Below are 19,320 nucleotides of genomic sequence, written 5' to 3' on the forward strand. Positions count from 1 at the left end.
CCCCCAAACGACAGCAAAAGTATTCCAAAGAAATTTGATTCTGTACATTTTCTTTGATTTTTAAGACGGTAAGTCAACTTTGTGTTTTTGTATACAACAACTTCTAAGTTATAATATATGCCTCATCTTTTAATTCACTACATTACTGTGTTTCTTCTTTTTGGTTTAAGAAAATGTCCTTTGATTTCAGAGCTTTCCTTTGTGTATGTAAACTAGCTCTTGTCTATAAACTTTGGCCAAGTTCTTAAATTATTTTCATGGACCACAGAGCAGTCTAGATTTGTTTAAAAAGTGCTAATGTTACCTGATGTTAATCAGAAGAAACATTGATCTTAGTAGTTTGCAGTATCCTTCTCTCCCCCAAGATGCACATGAATTCTAAAGAGACAGAAGTCGCCATCGTTCCCATTGCTCTTTCAGCGACCCTATGCTGATGAGTTCTGATCCCTGCCATCTGTTTCTGCATGGCTTTTCTGGGTATACTCAGATACTGTCAAATAGTCATATTACAGATTCTGTGGCCCATGGTTCTCCATAGCCTAGGGCACAAGGATCGCTCCCAGGTTCTCCTGCTGCTTCAGCAAATTTTTCATTGTTATTTTACCAAAGATGCCTGGCTCCAGGTTTTATCAGTTCAGATTATATCAGATGCATAGCCAGTCTGATTGGAATTCAGAGAGCGTTGGGGAAGATGTGAGGCGGCATAATATACAGATGATTGCATGGGTTTTGGAGTCGCACATTTGGGTTTGAATGTCCCAGCCACTTACTAGCTGTGTGACATGCGGAAGCCACTCAGCCATTTGGAGCCTAAGTTTCCTCATCTTTCAAATGAGAGTAACAGTATTCATCTTGTGAGCATTGATTGTAATAATATACACGGAGTACTCTGTTTATAGCTTGACATATTAAAAGTGTTAATAGTAACTTCTGTCATTCTGTTTTTCATAATATTTTTGTTCATCTGTCAGTTGTGGATATTAGTGTTTGTACCCAAGTCCTTTGGATTCCATTTTTAATGTCTTCTGTTTGCCTTTTAAGGATTTTACTTGTGATTCTTAGAAAGTCTTACTCAGTATATGTGTATTAGGATGTGTACAAGATCCTGTGTTAAGTATGTGGAGATAAAAAGAGACGTAGTTCGCCCTGAGCAGTAAAGAGTTTACAGTTTACTCCCAGAAGACAAACAATTCGTGTTTTGTGGATAGGTGAGGTTCCCTTCTCACTTATCCCAAGGCCCAAGCTTCTCTGCGTACACTTGGCTCTCTCAGTGGCCTAGCCAGTGTGCCAGCTCTATGCTGACAGCTGTCAAGCCTCCACCAAACCTCTCCCCTGAACATGAGACTTCCATATTCAGCTCTCTACCTGGAATTTCCACTTTGATATCTAATAAGCATGTCAAACCAAACTCAAGAACACACACACACACACACACACACACACACACACACACACACACACACACACACCACACCACACCACCACCACCACCACCACCACCACCACCACACCACACACACACACACCCTACCTTGCTCCTGCCTCAGCCAATAAATGACAAGTCCATTTTGTCAGTGAATCAGGACAAAACCTTGACTCCTTTTCTTCTTATATCCCACATCCAACCCAACCATAAACTGTTGGCCCAATGTTCAGAATACACACTACCCAGAATTTGACCACTTCACACATGCTCCAGGCTCTCACCCTGAGCTTGCTTGGATGGTTGCTAGAGCGTTTGGATGGGTTTTCTTGCTTTCTCTCCTGCTATTCTATAAGAGAGCAGCCTTAAAAAGGTGAATCAGATCCTGTCACTTCTCTGATTCCTCCAGAGGCTTTCCTTTTCAACAAGAGCCCCAACCTTCTCAATGGCCATGCAGATCCAAATATGTTTTGGTCCCTTGTCACTCTGGGGCCTCATCTGTTGATTTCCCCTTCTCTCCCTGAATTGAAGTCAGCTGGTTTCTGTTTTCATTCTTTAAACTAGTCTGTGCTCCTGTTACCTCAGCTGCTATGCCCTTTTTCCCCAGATATTTTTATGCCCACTTCAGGATTTTGCTTAAATGTCACTTCAATGTGGCCTTCTTTTGCTGCCTTTCCCCATTATTCTCTACCCAGTTGTTTTCATTATTTTTCTCTATAGTATTATGTCAATAACATGTATTTTACCTATTTTTATATTTATTATTTGTTTCCTTCTGCTAGAATGCAAGCTTCCTGAGGGCAGGAATTTTACTGTTCTGTGCAATATGTGCTCAGTGCTTAAGAGCCATTCATGTCTGGCATATGGTTATTTATTGAATGAACAGGATGGATGACTACTGGGAGCTCAGACGGAAGGTGCCTAATCTTGCTGGAGGGTTTCAGGGCAGGCTTCCTGGAGGAGATAATTCCTGAACCAAGTATTTTTCAAAGAATTTTTATTGATTGATTTGAGAGAGAGAGACATTGATTCATTCTTCCACTTATTTATTCATTGATTGGCTGTTTCTTATATGCGCCCTGACCAGGGATCAAACTCATAACTTTGACATATCAGGACAATGCTCCAACCAGCTGAGCTATCTGGCCAGGGCTCCTAAATCAAGTAAAAACAAGTTTTTCTTAATCAAGGGGCAAAGCTAAGAAGGCTATCCAGATAGAAGGAACTCTGTATGCAAATACGGCAAGGCACAATATGACTCCTAGTAATGGAACTGTTTGTTTATATTGACAAAATAGAAAGCTTGAGATTCAGAAGGTGGTGAGATGAAACACTAGAAAACCCAGAGGGGAAGCAGGTGTGGATATGTGATGACATTTCTTTGGACACCTTTAATTTTGGAATGCTGATGGAATGTCGGGGGAATTCTCCCAAGGGAGCAGTATGAGGAGAGACACGGTTTTATCCAGTGCCTTGGTGAGCGCTGCCTGAGCAGAGGAGTGGTGCAGCAGAGAGGCCAGGCCCCGGGAGAGAGCCGCAGAAACAGGAGCCGACAGAGATGGATAGCCTGTGTGACCGCCAGTGTCAGGAGCGGAAGTCTAATACAACATTTAAAGTGTACACGAGTTTTGGAAACCAGGAAATCATTGAAAAGAGCACTTCTTTTGGAATTCGTATAGTTTTTACTTAGCTTAACTATGCAGTGTTTCCTGGAAAGAGCTTCCCACAAACCTGTGCATAGAACAAGAAGATGCTCTGTCAAGCAGTGTCCTCTGTCACCTCCAGATGTTTGAAGCTGACACTCTAGTGTGAACCCCAGCCCCACCCCTGCCCAAGACCATGACGATATACCTAGGAAATGAAAATCTGTTCCCGTATTTACCTTCTAGAGATGCTCTATGTGGCACTCGAATGTTGTAATCTGTTCAGATAATTTCATTCATTCATTAAATATTAAGGGCCTGAAGTTAGGTCCTGAGGATTCATAGATATTTTTTTAAAGCATTCATAGTGTAGAGGAGGAAACAGGAGTTAATAAACAACGTGACAAGTAAACGAGAAGACATACAAAGATCTAGGGAGCCACCAAACTCTTGCTAGCGTCATTGTCAGCAGTCACCTAAGGAACAAGTACCATTTCCCCAGCTTCCTTATAGGGCCAAGGGAACGTTTTGGTGGCTGCCCAGCAGTGATCTCAATGCTGGTTTGCACAGGTGTTGCAAGAAAAATCACATTTCAGGGGTATTTTCCAGTACTAGGACCAAGGCCATCAGCTGTGTGAGCAGAGGCTGATGCAGGCTGGGACCAAATTCAGCTCCAGAGCTGAGTGAGGCAGTGCTGAGGAGTGGTGTGAGTCAGGAAAGTGAGCTTATAACTTGGGCTAATTCTATAGACCTCAGGGTAGGTTTCAATGGATTTCATGTATGTCCTGGAGCTGTTAAGAAACTTTGTTGAGAAGAGTACTTTCATTTAGTCATCCAAATATTTTAGTCCCTAGTGTCATCCAGATGCTCTGTACATCCTTGTCATTGAGAATATAGCAGTGAGTAAGACTAGATCCTTACCCTAATGGACTTAGTTTCTGTAGAAAGTCATGAAGTGCAAGCCAAATTTAAACCTTGGAAATTGTGTTAGATTGAATCATGTCCAACTGGCAGTATTCAACTATCTTTGACATATAAAAGCTGCAAATTTATATGAACTTGATATTATGAAAGAAGCAAGGACTGAGTTGGGAAAAATATGGGGATGGTAAATTAGGGATAGGAAGGTCACAAAAAGTCTCTGAGAAGAGGAGACATATAAGTTGCCACCTGAAAGAAGAGAAGGCTAGGTCTTCCTCCTCTTCTATTTAAATTAAAATGGTAAGTGCGGATGCCAGAGGGATGGAGGAGGGCACTGGACCTGGCAGGGCCTGGGTGCAGCCCGAAACTCCCACCCTGGCTGAGCAAGGCAGCAGCTCCTCAGATACAGCAGGCTCACTGTTGCTATACCTTTTGATTTCCAAGGTAAGCCAGAAAACGGCTTTTAAATAAAACAGCATTTAAAGAATAATGCTTTAGATATTTAAGTTGAAATGTAATTTTATGCAAAATGTCCCAAATTTTATGTCAGCTTTTTTTTTTTTTTTAATTTAGAAAATGTTTTGCAATCTGAACAATGTATCTGCTTGCCAGGAGTGCCTACTCAGCATCAATTTGCAATCTTCACTTTAAAACATTCCAGGTAGAGGGAATAGCTTATACAAAGGCAGGCAAGAAAGGGCTTGACACTGTTCATTCAAGGAACAGAAAAGAGGGTGGTATACCCAGAGCTGAGGGAGCCCACAGGTGAGGGGGTGTGTGAGTGAAGTTTGGAAGGAGCCAGATAGCAGGAGCTCACAGAAGTATAGGGGCCAACGTGCAGGGACAGAAGTACAAATTTAGTGTGTACAGTGATACCTCGGCTAACAAAGATAATTCGTTCCGGAATCACATTCGTTCACTGAAATCTTCGTTAGCTGAAACGTGATTTCCTGTAGGTTTCTATAGAAAATCATTTAATTCGTTCTGGATGCTGCCCACGAGTTAAAGATAAGTTTTATAAAATAGTAAAAAGCACACTATAAAAGGGCAAAAACTCACCAAAGGTTGAGATGAACAGCTACCCAAATGGATGAAGGAGAGTGGAAAGTAGAATGAAAAACTGACCATCTTTACACTACTACAGTACATTGTCATCAAATCCAAAGCTGCTTATGTTATCAGGCATCTCACTTCTCACTGTCTCGAACATAAACAACCCAGTCGGGTTGGCGGGTCTCCCCTATGTGATGTGGTCAGCTCCTTTCTTTGTCACACACATGCAGACAGAAAAGATAAGCTCCTGGAATGGCCTGACCGTTCATGTTTGCGGCTTTATGTTAGCGCGCGCATCCACTAAAACATTCATTAGCTGGGTCCGAGAAAACAGCAAAAAAATCTTCGTTAGCCGAAAAATTCGTTAGCAGGGTCACTCGTTAGCTGAGGTATCACTGTACTCCACTCAGCAAGTGTGTACCCTGGGGTGACACAGGGTGTATCTGCCTGGAGGAAGGGGCACCTTTTCCTAATCCACACACAGATGTCATGAATGTTGGACATCTTGCATTTTTCCATTTTACAGTTCAGTAACCTGCCCAAAGGAAACCATAGTGCCGGAGTCTGCTTTTGGGTGTTGGCTTTCTTTTTTTTTTAAGTATATTTTATTGATTATATTGTTACAATAGTTCCAATTTTTTCCCCTTTGCTCCCCTCCGCCCAGCACCCCCCCCCAATAATCCCCTCCACCAAGTCCATGCCCATGGGTCGTACATACAAGCTCTCCTGCCTCACCCTTTCATATATTATTATTATTGTTTTTAAAAATAATTAACAATAAGAAAGAACAATCCCTCCCTCTCAGACTTAAGACCCTTTATAATCTTATAAAGGACAATGGGCAAAGGTCTCGAGCTCTTCTAGATGCTTCAAGCTGGACATGGTCGTCATCTTACCTACCCTTGGGTCCAGAAATCCCTAATAAGAGTAGGGGTGTGGAGGGCAGGGTGGCCTTCCCACATGGGGAAGGATCATGCAGACTCCAGGTCAGTTGGCTGTCCCCAGACAACGGCGTGCTTGATTTAACAGGCTAGCATCCTTGTTGTATTATGGAGGCAACAGATTTGGCAACAGGGTTAAAAGACATCATTCAATACATAACCACTAGATGACAAAAGACAGGTATTAATTTTTGAATGTCCCACATTAGGGAAAAGAAGGGCTTCTTTGGAGGAAGGTGTGCCAGGTACATCTCACCTGTCCAAAACACTTTAGCCCATTATATTCAGTTTGGGCTGAGGGAAATATTTCAGGTTTTCCCTCTCTCAGACCTCTGGGCTCTTTCTGTCCAAGCCATTAAGACAGAAAAGAGAAACCAGTTTTAAAATGAAGCCCACAGACCACCCCATTCTTCACCAACCCAGCCACTTAGTTCAGCCAAACCATTGAGTCTCAGGAGGCAGCAATGCAGACAGGATTAAACGAGGCCTATACATATAGACAATCACTCAGGTAATGAGATCATAGGCTTAATGCCCTTTGAAAACAGAAAACACATGCTAATTTATGTAACATAACCCACATACAAGTCTCTAAATGTGTAGGACTGTCTTATCGGAAAGACATCCAGTTGCAAGGCATTTGACATTCTTCTTGCCTGTAAATTAAACATCTTTGATAATACCACAGACATAGTTTAACTTTCAAATGAAAACATATTTCAAATGAAAAGAAACTTTAAAGATGGTTAGCTGCACTACTTTATAGTCTACCACTGAGCATTGTGATTTTCCTTGAATTGCGATTTTTCTCCCTAAGATTACCCTCCTTGTCATTAAAGGGACTGCATTAAGTTCATTTTTAATTTATTCTGTTCATTTGCATAAACACAACAAGAGCAGCAAATGATCACTTATGATCTTTAGTTCTGCTTTGCTGGAACGTATGCAAGGAACATTTAGGGTGACCTTTAGTCTGCCCTTCAGGACACAGAAGCAGAACCACATACCTGGCATTCGGCCTTGCCTGTAAAAACCTGTCTTTTCCAAGTCCTTCTGGTTTTCCAGTGTGCCTTACGGTCCTTTCTAGCCATCTTTCAGGAAAACAACCTTCATTCCTTCCCTGGAAAGATTGCCATGGACTGCACATACAACCAAGGTACCAGGACTTTTATCTCGTGGGCTTTTATTACCTTTGAAAATCAATCCCAGTTCCTCAGGGCTTTTTGGTAACAACCAGAGCCCAAGCCTGTCTCCTTTAGGCATGACATTCCAGTCAAAGTCTTACTCAAAAAAAAACCTCTATTAACAACTGGTCTTATTAGTTTTATGCAAAGAAACTTATGTCATTACTTCTTTACAATGCCAACTTCTGGAGGGATCAGATAGGGAGAAAAATATACAGTGTGAAGGGAAATCCTCGTCCTTCTAATATTCACTGAACTTGCATTTCCATTCTTTATATTTTCATTTTTCCCCCACTAAAAATTTTTTTGTTTGTTTTTCCATTACAGTTGTTCGACTTTTTTCCCCTTCTTGCTTCCCTGCACCCTGCCCCCCCTTCTTCGACATTCAGTCCCCACCCAATTGTCCATGTCCATGGGTCATTTATACATGTTCTTTGACTAGACCCTTCCCCTTCTAACCCGCTTCTCTCCCTCCCATCTCCCCCTTTGTTACTGTTAGTTTATTCCTTGTTTACATACCTCTGGTTCAATTTTGCTCATTTGTTTGTGTTGTTCATTAGTTTCCTGTAATAGGTGATAGCATAAGGTATTTTTCTTTTGTTGCCTGGCTTATTTTGCTAAGCATAATTCTCTCTAGTTCCATCCATGTTGTTGCAAATGGTAGAAGTTCCTTCTTTCTTTCAGTACTTATTCATTGTCATTTCCCCCCTTTGTACTCATGTTCTTCTCTGTCTCTCTCTGTTTCTTCATCTTCTTAAAGCAGACCCTTTAGCATCTCTTGCAATGCTGGTTTGGTGGAGATGTATTCTTTTAGCCTTCTTTTGTCTTGGAAACTCCTTATTTCACCTTCCATTTTTGAATGAGAGCCTTCCTGGGTACAGTATTCTTGGTTGTAGGCCTTTGTTTTTCATTGCTTGGAATATTTTTTTGCCATTCCCTTCTGGCTTGTAGTGTTTCTGCTGAGAAATCTGATGATAGCCTTATTGGAGCTCCCTTGTATGTTATTAGTTGTTTCTCTCTTGCTGCTTTTAGGATTCTCTCTTTGACTTTGAATGTTGCCATTTTAATTATGATGTGTCTTGAAGAGGGCCTGTTGGGGTTTATCTTCATTGGGACCCTTTGTGCTTCCTGGACTTGCATGACTCTTTCTCTCGTCATGTTAGGGAAGTTTTCTGTCATTAGTTTTTCAAACAGGTTTCCTATCCCTTGCTGTTCTTCTCCTTCTGGAATTCCTATGATATGGATATTATTACATTTCATGTTGTCCTGCAGCTGTCTAAGAGCCTCTTCGTCTTGTTCAGTCTTTTTTTCATTTTGTTGCACTGTCTGGGAGTTTTTGTCTACATTGTCGTCCAGCTCATTGATCTGATTTTCTGCTTCCTCTAGCCTGTTTTTAATTCCTTCTACTGTGTTCTTCAATTCAGAGATTGTATTCTTCATTTCCTCCTGGCTCTTATTGATAGCTTCTATGTCCTTTTTCATGTTGGTGTAATTCTCAGTAGTTCTTTGTAGTTTTTCTGGAGTTCCCTGTAGTTTCCCTGGAGTTCTTTGTAGTTTCTGCTGAGCTCATTGAGCTTCTCCATAATCCATGTTTTGAATTCCATATCTGATAGTTTGCTCCCCTCTATTTCATTTAGCACTCTTTCTGGAGATTCTACCTTTCCTTTTGATGGGGGGTTGTTTCTCTGTCTCCCCATTTTTGTGACTCCTATTTTTTGTTGGTGCTTCTTAGAATGATCTGCACTTCCTGGATCTGCCCCTGGTGGCATCAGATCCTGTCCCAGTCTGGGCCTAGGCAACCTGTTGGAGACTTCCAGGGATCTACTGCCTTTGTCTGTCTTCTTTAGTTGTTAATCTATTCAATTCAGGTTTAAGGACGGTGGGTGTGGCAGCTTAATTCCTGTAGGCAGGCTTTTTCTTCCCCTCGGGCTGACGCCACTTGGAGGAGGGGAATGGTCTGCCTGCAGTATGGGGATGAGTCAGCACCGGGACCCGGTTGGCTGCCTCCCCAGTTCTCCCCTCAAAGCCACCACACCAAACTCTCCCCAAGCGTCTCTAGTCCTCTCTGCCTTTCCTCCGCTTGAGCCCAGGGTAAGTGGGGGCAAAATATTTTTGTATGTGATCCGCCAAAGAGCTCTTTTTCTCCAGCTGTTTCTCTCTTTCCGGCTAGCAAGAAACCCTGTGGCTTTTCACTTTTCACCGCTGGATACTATTTTACTTTCCACTCTGTTGCTGTAGGCTGGGAAGCTCAGCTGGGGGTTTAGACCCTGCCCTTCTCAGCTCGGCTGCTGAGCTGTTTCTCAGTCCCTTCAGCTGCCACCCGTGTGAGCCCAGCCAGCCCTTCCGGGTCTCCGCACTCCCTACCGGTCACGTTGTGATGTAGCAGCCTTTTCTGTCTCTCCGTGGTTATAAGACTTCTCTCCAGCTAGTCTTTGGTTGGTTATTCCAGATGATTTCTCCAAAATTAAGTTTTAAATCCAGACTAGTTCTGGGAGGAGGTTAGTGTAGCTTCCACTTACTCTTCTGCCATCTTGTTTCTCCTGGGTGTTGGCTTTCTTTGAATTGAAGGCCTGTATCCTTTTCACTACAAAACACCAACTACCTTTCCTACTGAGATGCGTAGATGACAGTGCCCTTCAGAGGATTTGCTTGTCTGCATAACACAAAGTAAATGTACCTGTTAATTTAGAGGCCCACAAAGGATGCTTTACATATTGAATATAGAGTAACAGTGACCTGGAGATCAAACCTCATCAAACTAAAGACCAGACTCATTTGGCTGTTTTGTGCAGACTACTAACACCAACTTGTCAAGATTGCTCTCGTGTTCAAGATAAGGTGAATAGAACTTAAAGATGTACAGTTGAAATATATGACTTACTGTTGTGAGAAAGCATCTTTTTATTGAGTGAGAAAGCCCTTGGAATCAAAAGGGTCTCAGCTCAGGATCTTGGAAAAATGGAGCGAGATGAAATTCAAGAAGTAAAAATAGATACTGATAAAAATAGGATTTTTTGGACATCCAACAGGTGTTGAATAAAATATTTCAGGAATTCAGTGAGCAGGTCTTTAGTGATATGATCTGTATTCAAGAGGCTGAGGATCAGAGGGAGAAAGGCTTTGGCCTGGGAAGCTCGAGCCTGGGGAGGGGCGAATGGTTGGGTCGCCACAGTGTGAGGCCTGAGAAAGGAAGCCAACCCGCAGCACTGAGACAGGTCTGCAGTTTACGTGAACCACCAGGTGAACGTTGGTGGGTGGAGATTGCCAAATTAATTTTCAGAATTAAATGTGAGAGAGTACTTCATTAAAATACACCATCAGTTCTTTGTCACATTAAAATATTTGAAGAGAAAGTAACATAATATTTTCCAGATGATCTATGTGGGTTATTTAATTTGTAGATAAAAGTGGATGTGATTTAACTTTCTTATTCTTTAAGCTGATAGATTTTTACCTGTAGAATTAAAGCAAAAATAGTATTTTAAAGATAAAATCATTACGATGCCTGTATTTTGCTTTTAGATTGGTAGATTCTAATTACAGGTATCTCCCGTATAACATGGTACTTCTATAACACAGTTTCACTCTAACACGGCTAAAGAATTGGGGGAAACTCCTGTATAACACGAAATTAGGGAAATCCCCATACAATACTGAATGTAATAAAGTTTTGGACTATATTAATCCAATAAACTCATCCTTCAAAGAAATAAAACCAACATTAAATGCTTGTTGGAAAAATATACGGCCAGAGTCAATTTAAAGTGAAAATCTAATCGAGCCAGCAGAAAACAGTATGGATAAAATAGTAGAACTTGCTAAGTCTTTAGGAGAGGAAGATTTTAACGATATGACTGTAGAAGATATCCAAGAATTGCTGGTAGAAGAAGAAACCGATGAAGCAATTTTGGTGGAAATGATATCTGGTATGTGCCAAAATAACTTAGGGGACGATAGCACTGATGAAAACAAGTTAAACAGCTTACTCTAAAAAGCGTAAAGAAAGGCCTAGACTTAGCTAAACAGAGTCATGTTTCTTAAATGAAGATCCTTGCACTGAAAGCAGCACAAAGTTTAAGAGAGAACTTCAAAAGTGCTTAGCACCATATAATGAAATTTATAAAGCTCTCTCAGCTAAAAGCAAGCAATGTAAAATCACTGATTTTTTGCAGAAAGTAGAGCATAGAAATCAAGATAATGCTGAAGAAAGTTCAGAGGATGAGGGTATCTTGTCAAACACATTCGGTTAATGGAGCTTAGTAATGATGAAGAAAACATTACTTAGTTCATATTAATATGTAATACTTTTAATGAAAATTGCTTTAATAAATATTTCTCTTAATTATAAAAATATAATAATGTTTTTAAATTTTTTGGACCCTAACGCCCCTTTTTGTACTAGTTCTGTTTCGTATAACACGGATTCGCAAAACATGGCATTTGTTAGGAACCTAACAACCATGTTATACAGGGATTATCTGTAGTATCAAACTAAAGCAGAAGTTGGCAAACTTTCTACAGAAGTGCAGATATTAACTGTTTTTGACTTTGTAGGCCAAATGGTCTGTCACAACTACATAACTTTGCTGTTTTAGTACAAAAGCAGCTACAAGTATAGAGAAATGAATGAGGATGGCTGCCTTCCAATAAAATTATTTATGGACACTGAAATATGGATTGTAATTAATTTTCATCTGTTATGAAATATTTGCCTTTTGATTCAATTTTTTTAAAAAATTATGGTCTGTACAAAAAACAGGTGGGGAGCTAGATTTGGTCCATGAGCTACAGTTTGCTGACCCCTGAATTAAAGGATTTAAAAACAGCCACGTTCTTCCAAAGGCCAGTGGTCTGTTTTTCTCAGCCATCTGGAATTTTGATTTGCTCATGGGGGGCTTGTTTTGTTTAATGAAGAGGTTTCCCTACACATTCTAAAATCTTCTGGTAGTGATTCCCAAACCAGCATGTATCAGGTTCACCTGGGGAGTTTGTTATACTGCAGACTGCAGTGCCTGCTCCCTGAGTTTCAGTTCAGTGATCTATGTGGGACCCAGGAACGTGCACTTTAGCAGCTGAGGCTGGTGCTGCTGTTCTGGGACAACACTTTGAGAATCACTGATTTAGAGATGAGGGTGCCCAGCACTGTGGGAATAACAAGGTCGCTTCTTTTACTCAATGTCCTTAGAGTGTTGACTTCGCATTCAAAATTCTGATAGTTCAAAGACCTGAGATAATTGGAACCAAATATATAATTTCACCATCTATTGTGTTTTTCTCCATGAATTTCTGTTTTAAACACTTAAAAAGTAGAGATTGTTTTACAACAGTGTTGGGAAAAGGTGTGTGTCTAGGAGAAATATAAAGGAATAGATATTATATATAGTACATATTATTAAAACATAATTATATATATATATTTGCCTGTTTTGATAGAATTTTTTTTTAAATAAAAAGGTTTAAAATTTGTCAAATGCAATTTCTGTATATATTGAGATAATGTGTATGTGCTTTCTGTGTGTTAACATATTGGATTAGATTAAGTAGATTTTCTACTGTTAAACCAAGTTTGCGTACCTTGGTTAACTTGACATATGACTTTGTGGCTTGGTGCTCCTCCAATCCTGAACCCCCTGTATCGTGAATATCCGTTCCCCTTGATTTGTCTATCTTCCGCTCACTCCTTTTCAAGGGTCTGTGTATTCAACCACATTAATCTCATGGCGCCACCTGGTGGCACGTTTTGGAAATTTCTGACTTGCTAGCTCCATCTCTTTCTCTTAGGGAAATGAGGTTTCCTTGGTTATCACTGTAACCCCTCACTCTGTTTTCTTTCTTGTGCCTTACATTCATCCACTTTCCTCCCCCATTCTCCTTTCTCTTGACCTTCATCAGATTAGTCGCTTTTCCTTCCTTTGCTCTTTCTCCCTTTGTTCCTTTATGAGTATAAATCTACCTCAGTTACGGTTATTCATGGTGACAGTAGTGCTGGTGACTAAGGAAAAAACACAGTAGTGCATTTTTAAATGACATTTGATACGATAAAGTGCCAGCTCTGGTAACTTTCCAAGTCTTTGAAAATACTTCAAATTCCCTTTAAAATGTTCTTAAATTTCAAGTACTATACTAGTCATCTAATTAATTCTGCCCAGTTTAACATCAAGCCGAAGTATAAAAAAAGATTATAATACTGTTAATAAGTTTCATTGTTCCTATCTTTCTTTATTACTAGCATTGACAAATTTGGAGTTTCTACTGTATTTTACTGCCAAGACTCCATTTTTCATTATGGGTTAAACTGCCTGGAAACCAAACTACCATCTATAACATGGTTCCTATGGGCAACAGCCCACCAGAGATGCCCTTTTGGCACATAACTGATTTATAGAGATTGCCAGTAACTGACTGTCTAATGTTTAACTCACGAGCACAGAAATGCTGTAAGCAATATTCTTCCCACTCAGAGAACTCACATATGGATAAGCTTGGCTGGTTTAGCAGTTTCTTTGTAGAGTTAATTGTGACTGTTTTTGGTGTCTCTAAGGGCTATATCTGAGATTGGCAGGTGAGTCAGCCAAAGAAGACAGACCAGAGAAAGCAGGGCTGAAATCGATCTCTTTAACCATTGCAATGCCAACAGGGCTGCAGGAGAGATGGTTTTTATTGTTTGTCTGTATTAACTCACACCAATCCTTTAGTGGGCAGGTATAGTATATTGAAAATGTGCTTATTCAAGAATAGCAACTCTTGATTTCAAAGGAGACACCACTAGACTATTTTGGGTCTGTAAGTCTGGTTAGTGCCTGCAAGACATTTTAACAGTGCCTAAATGAATCAAGAGAGAACCTCAAATAAAATATAAACCCTGTCTTATATATTATTCTAATAGTTACAAAGCTTTGATGTGTATGGCTTTGAAGTCCATTAGTCGTGAAACTGAATAGTTTTTGTATAGTTGCTACAACTATTAGAATTCTAACATCTATTTAAAAGGAAGATTTAAAGTTATTCTTATTTTCATATTGTAATTATGGATATTCAAAAGTAGACTGAAAAAGAAGTTCAAAGTTAAGAAGGAGATGACCGTGGCATTTTGGTTACCAGGGGCCCTGCATGACCCAAGGTGATGCGCCCCCCACCCTGCCTCCGCCTGACACTTGGCGTCCTTCAGTCCTTCTGTGTTCTTTTGCTAGATGCTTTCTAACCTCTTGATGTCTCTTTTAAAAGGTGGGGACCCAAACTGTATGCATTGTTCCAGATGCGTTCTTGCCAGAACAGCATAAAGCAAATGTAACAGTTAGGAAGAAGGCTCCCTCCCTCACTAGGTAAGTACATGTGGCAGCTGTGGCCAGGGCCAGCCCACCTTCCCATTAGACTTGCCATACCTGTCCACTGCCAAGCTGCTAGGACCCCACAAGATCTGACTCCTCGGTCAAAGGAGCTGACTCAGAGCAACCCCTACCATTATAGCATCTAATTCCACCCCTCCCAGGTTCTTTCTCAATGGTTTACATCTCTCGGGCCTTTTGCCAATCAAGAACATCTTCCTTCAGTTTAATAATTTTAAAGTCAGATAGTTTATTAAGCGAGATTTTACCTATAACCTTGGTGAAGTGATTGGACCTGCTACTTTAGACTGTTGGCTTATGGGCATGAAAGAACCCTCGTGATGTGGAGTGTTGCAGGGCAAGCTCACACAGGACACTGTGCAGCTGTTAGGTTTCTCCTTATTTTAAAACATATTTAGATATACTTAAAAATGAAGTGCCACACATGCATATTGAGTAGAAGGATTCCAGAACTGGTTCCTAAGCCAGGTTAGTATTATGCCTTGATCTCAATTTGGAAATATTTAAAAATCATTGATCAACCGCGATAATAGCCTGTTTTAAAATTCCTTAATTTCTTTGGCAGAGACTGATTTCACCTGTCCCATTTCTAAGTAAAACCACGGCAATGCAGCTTATCTGTAGATCTTGAATGGTTCATTTGACCTCCTCCAGTTTGCTAATGAAGTCTCCCAAAGTTCTATAAACCTAACTGCAGCTATACATGTACATATTTGATATAATACTTTAAGATCTGGAATAAATGTCCATTATAACAATATTATTTTTTAGATTTTTTTTTTATGTGACATATAAAATGGTCATATATATTTGCTTCAGGTGGGGGATTTTGATGTAATTTGCTTTTTGGCCTTGCATTTCAGATTGCTCTGAGATGAGTTGAAGGTCACATAGAATCTCTGACGGTCTGTAGCAGCAGCAAAATACTTCACTGTTTCAAATCCATTTGAAGGGCTTATGACAAAACATCACCATTGCTCTCTCACTCATTTTGAACGGGGTGGAATTGATTGTGAATTCATATAGTCCAATTAGCCTTACTCCTAATATTTGAGCTAAAATCCTTGGTTAAAACACCTTCTTAATGTTCCATAGATTTCTACAAACAATTTTCAGTTATTCATCTTTATTTTTTAAAATTTTGTAAGAGTTTATTTGAGCCAGACTAACAGCACATGCCAGGGAGCAAGATCTCGAGTGCTTCAGAGGATAACAGTTTGGCAGTTTCTTTTACGAATTTGAAATTATGGAGAAAAAGGACGATTATATAGATGTGGGAGAAAGCAAAGTGAGACTACAGGATAGTTAACAAGATTACATGCTCACTTGAGGGTGGTTAGGGCTTATTTCAAAGGTGTGTTAACCTAGGTGCCAGAAACAATGGACAGGGACTACTCAAGGCACAGATAACCTCCCACTAAAAAGTTGTATGTTTGGGCGTGACCACCCACCACGCCCACTTAGAAATTTATGATCATGTCATCCTGTTTAGCTATTCATCTTTAAATCATTTCTTCCAGTGCAGGAATTTATGTAACTCTTTCCATTTTGTTTGCTGATTGGCAAAAGCCCCCAGATTAAAATGTTCCTGATGTTGTGCAGCTTTTTGTCATTGACTTTCATCCGTTAACATTTTTGCTTTTTAGAGCAAAGCCTTCAAGTGATTGTGACTCTGCCATTGTCATCAGAAGTAGGAACATAAGTTTTCTGTATGACTCACAGGAAAAGTCAAGATCAGATGACAGAGATTTTGAATTATCCAGAGATTAATTTATTAAAGGACCAAGGAATTGGCTATCACCACATCACCTCCTTCAGCTTGAAATGTTGCATAGTTGGCAGCCTCAGAAAAGAAATGCTGGCCCCCTCCATAATTGATTATGATGTTATTGACCCAAGAAAAAGGACAAGGACTTCTAAGTGGTTCTCTGGTCCTTCTCCAGTCTTTAGAGTTTCTCCATCAAACGCTCATCCTGTCTTTCTATGGCGTATGGGATTATGGTAGTGAGGAATTAGAGATGGCACCTATAGCCACGGACAAGCCAGAACCATGGGCTCTTCCGGGATAGAATTACCTGCAGCCTCAGGTACCAGGCCGTATCCCAATTACTAATCAGCCCCAAAAGCTGGCAGTCTGGTGTGTTCAGATACACAGGCTTCTTGCTCTCAGCCTTTAGGCCTTGTCCTTTCTCTGAGGCGCTAGGCTGATTTTAGCTTAGGAGGCTGTGTTAGACCTGATCTGAAGACACTCTCTTTTTAACCCCTGAGTGAGGAGTGGCCTGAGGGCAGAGGTGGAGGTGGTGCAAATACAATGAGCTCATCTCTTGGGCACACATGCCACATAGGCTGCTCAATGACTTCTCTTGTGATTCACATCACAAAAACTTACATGACTGTGAATATCTGAAAGGGAGTGTGTTTATACTGGGATCTCATATTCTCATCCTAATTCTGGATCTGAAGTTTGCACGATCCACTAGTTAGATTCCCTTTGAGACCAAACATAACTGTAGCCTGGTGGAGCTCAGAGGGTAGAGTCTGTGGACCCACCTTTGTCTGGAACAAAATGTATGTTGTGGCTTTGCATCTATCCCCTCCTAATTTAATAGAAAACTGAACCACGGCTAATGGTCCTCAGGAAATGTGGAAAGATTTTCAGGCCGTGCTCATGTCAACCCTATTATGGCAATATTTATGTTTCATGTTCTTCTTTCTTACCTAACTTTCCTGTTCACTCTGTCTTCATGCAGGTCCCTGGCATCAGGCATGTGGCGAGCTTTAGGATAAGGACCTACCAGGATACGCCTAAGTTCTGAATGTGAATATCCTTCCCCCAAAGTCCAGAATCTCTGCTGGAACCAGATGGACCTGTGTTCCCCAAACCAGGGCTCTTGCTGATGGTTCCCTCCACAACTGAGTTTACTGTTGGTTTTCCCTTTCTTGCTATCCCATCTCTCCAAACCCCTCTCGATTGATTGCCTTTCCTAGGGACTGACCTTGGAAAGATGGGCCAGGACTTGGGGATTCTGTATTGCACCCACAGTCCCAAGCCAGAGTCTACCGCTTGCTGTCTGCAAGGCACCGTCCCATAAACATGCCGGAAGGCATCAGCTTCTCAGAGCCCACTTTTAGTCTGCATGACTAGCTTGCAAGGAGGGATATATGGAGAGAATTTCCAAGAATTTTCCACTCAAAAAAAAAAAAAGTATGTGAGTTATTTTTGGCTTTTAACTGAGAGCTAACTCTGGTGTACAGCTCTGTTTACTTGCGCACATCTGTGAAATCTGGAGACATTGATGCAACATTCCTTTTCCTGTCTGGGCTGTTTGTATAGTTGTATATAAATGTAGCAATAAATATATTCTAACATCAGCCTGGGGCATTCATGACTTTCCACTTGATTCTGCATGGTGATGGTATAAGCAGTGACTATCACATTCTCAAGGAACTGCCCTACTGACCAGCGGGGCTTGCCTGCCCCGTCTCAGGTTCTCACCTTCTCTGATTTCACAAAGCGTTAGTTTGGAGTTGGCCCGTGTTTGGAGAAAGAAGGTTGAGGAGTCCGGTGGCAGAGTTGGGACATGAAGCAGCATTATTAATTCACTAGGTGGCACTATTCTTGGCACTCTGAGGTGGCTTGAATGTCCAAGGACTGAAGCTTTGAGGATTGGGTGACAGTTTGCCACATGAGTCAGCTATTTTATTAGTAGTCACCCTTGCATCCTGCAAGAACGTATTGTACTGCAATTATATGGCAGGTACTTACCTGCCGAGCACAGATACTCCTTAAAGATTTTCAGAGAAAAGCACAGAAAATGTGCCAACAGGATATTGAATTTCCCATCTGAACCTGATATTTTTCAAGGATACTAAGTCTAACTGTTTTAGAAACAGTGTGCAACTAAAGGGAACACATAAGCAAATAACCTTTTTTGGCAGAAATAATGTTGTTTGTCTTAATGTCAAGGAGTAGTTGTTCCCAAAGTGGTCTCATAATTTATCTGAAGTCATTGGTTATCAGGTATTTTGATCACTTAAAAAATACTTTTGTTGTGGTTTCTTATCAAATTGCTGTTTCTCAGGTCTTTCCTCCTTTGTAAGCAGAAGTTGGTGGAAATGCATTCTGCCATAAGACCTGGGAATGCAGTGGGGCTGGAAGTTGGGTGTCCTGTGGCTGGGGTTTGAAAGCAGAACCTGAAACACCGCTTTTTTTTTTTTTTTTTTTTTTGGTTTTTCAATTACAGTTGTCCCCTTTTCCCCCAATTTCTCTCCCCCACCCAACCCATGAAACACTGCTTTTTATGTATTAAAACAATGTAGACCGGAAGCACTTGACAAAATCATCAGGTGGAGCCCTTTGAACCACTGATCAGATAACTATCTGAATGATCCATCATGCCAGGTCTATTCTCACTTTCGCCTTTTAATAGATCCATCAGAGAACCTTAGGGTCAAGAGATAAAGAGTGAACAGTGTGGGCTGCTTCCTTCCACAGAAAACTCCCATGTGATTCCACTTGACACCCTTTTCTCCACATAGATTTCTCTGGCCAGGACTAGTGATTCAGGGAGAAAGTATTTAAGAAGACACATGACAAATAATCCATTGTTTCTGGTAATAGTGTGATATAAGATAAGGCCAATTATAGATAATAGTATATATGCAATGGTTCATAAGCTTGTTTATGGAGCTGTGGCGGGTTGAGAATTTCCAGACTGTGGGTGTTAAACCTGGATGTAGGTTGTGGTTCTGCCTCTAATTAGAGGTTAGACCCGAACACATCACCCCACCTCTCTGAGCCTCCGATTC

The 19,320-nt window shown here is 40.8% G+C and overlaps 1 protein-coding gene across 2 annotated transcripts in view; it reads left to right on the plus strand.

The window, feature by feature from the left end:
• The window catches only part of LOC150019807 (radixin-like), a 112,956-nt gene extending 95,082 nt beyond the window's left edge, over positions 1-17,874 (plus strand). For both annotated transcript variants that reach the window (XM_090266689.1, XM_090266688.1), the window contains 2 exons: positions 14,390-14,487; positions 17,262-17,874. In XM_090266689.1, the coding sequence (XP_090122815.1) occupies positions 14,390-14,456 (67 nt within the window). In that variant the 3' untranslated portion in view covers positions 14,457-14,487; positions 17,262-17,874. The remainder of the gene's footprint in view (positions 1-14,389; positions 14,488-17,261) is intronic.
• The last annotated feature ends 1,446 nt before the right edge of the window (positions 17,875-19,320 follow it).

This window comes from Furipterus horrens, unplaced genomic scaffold (assembly GCF_987537825.1).
Source record: "Furipterus horrens unplaced genomic scaffold, mFurHor1.1.pri manual_scaffold_2, whole genome shotgun sequence".
Lineage (NCBI taxonomy): Eukaryota > Metazoa > Chordata > Mammalia > Chiroptera > Furipteridae > Furipterus > Furipterus horrens.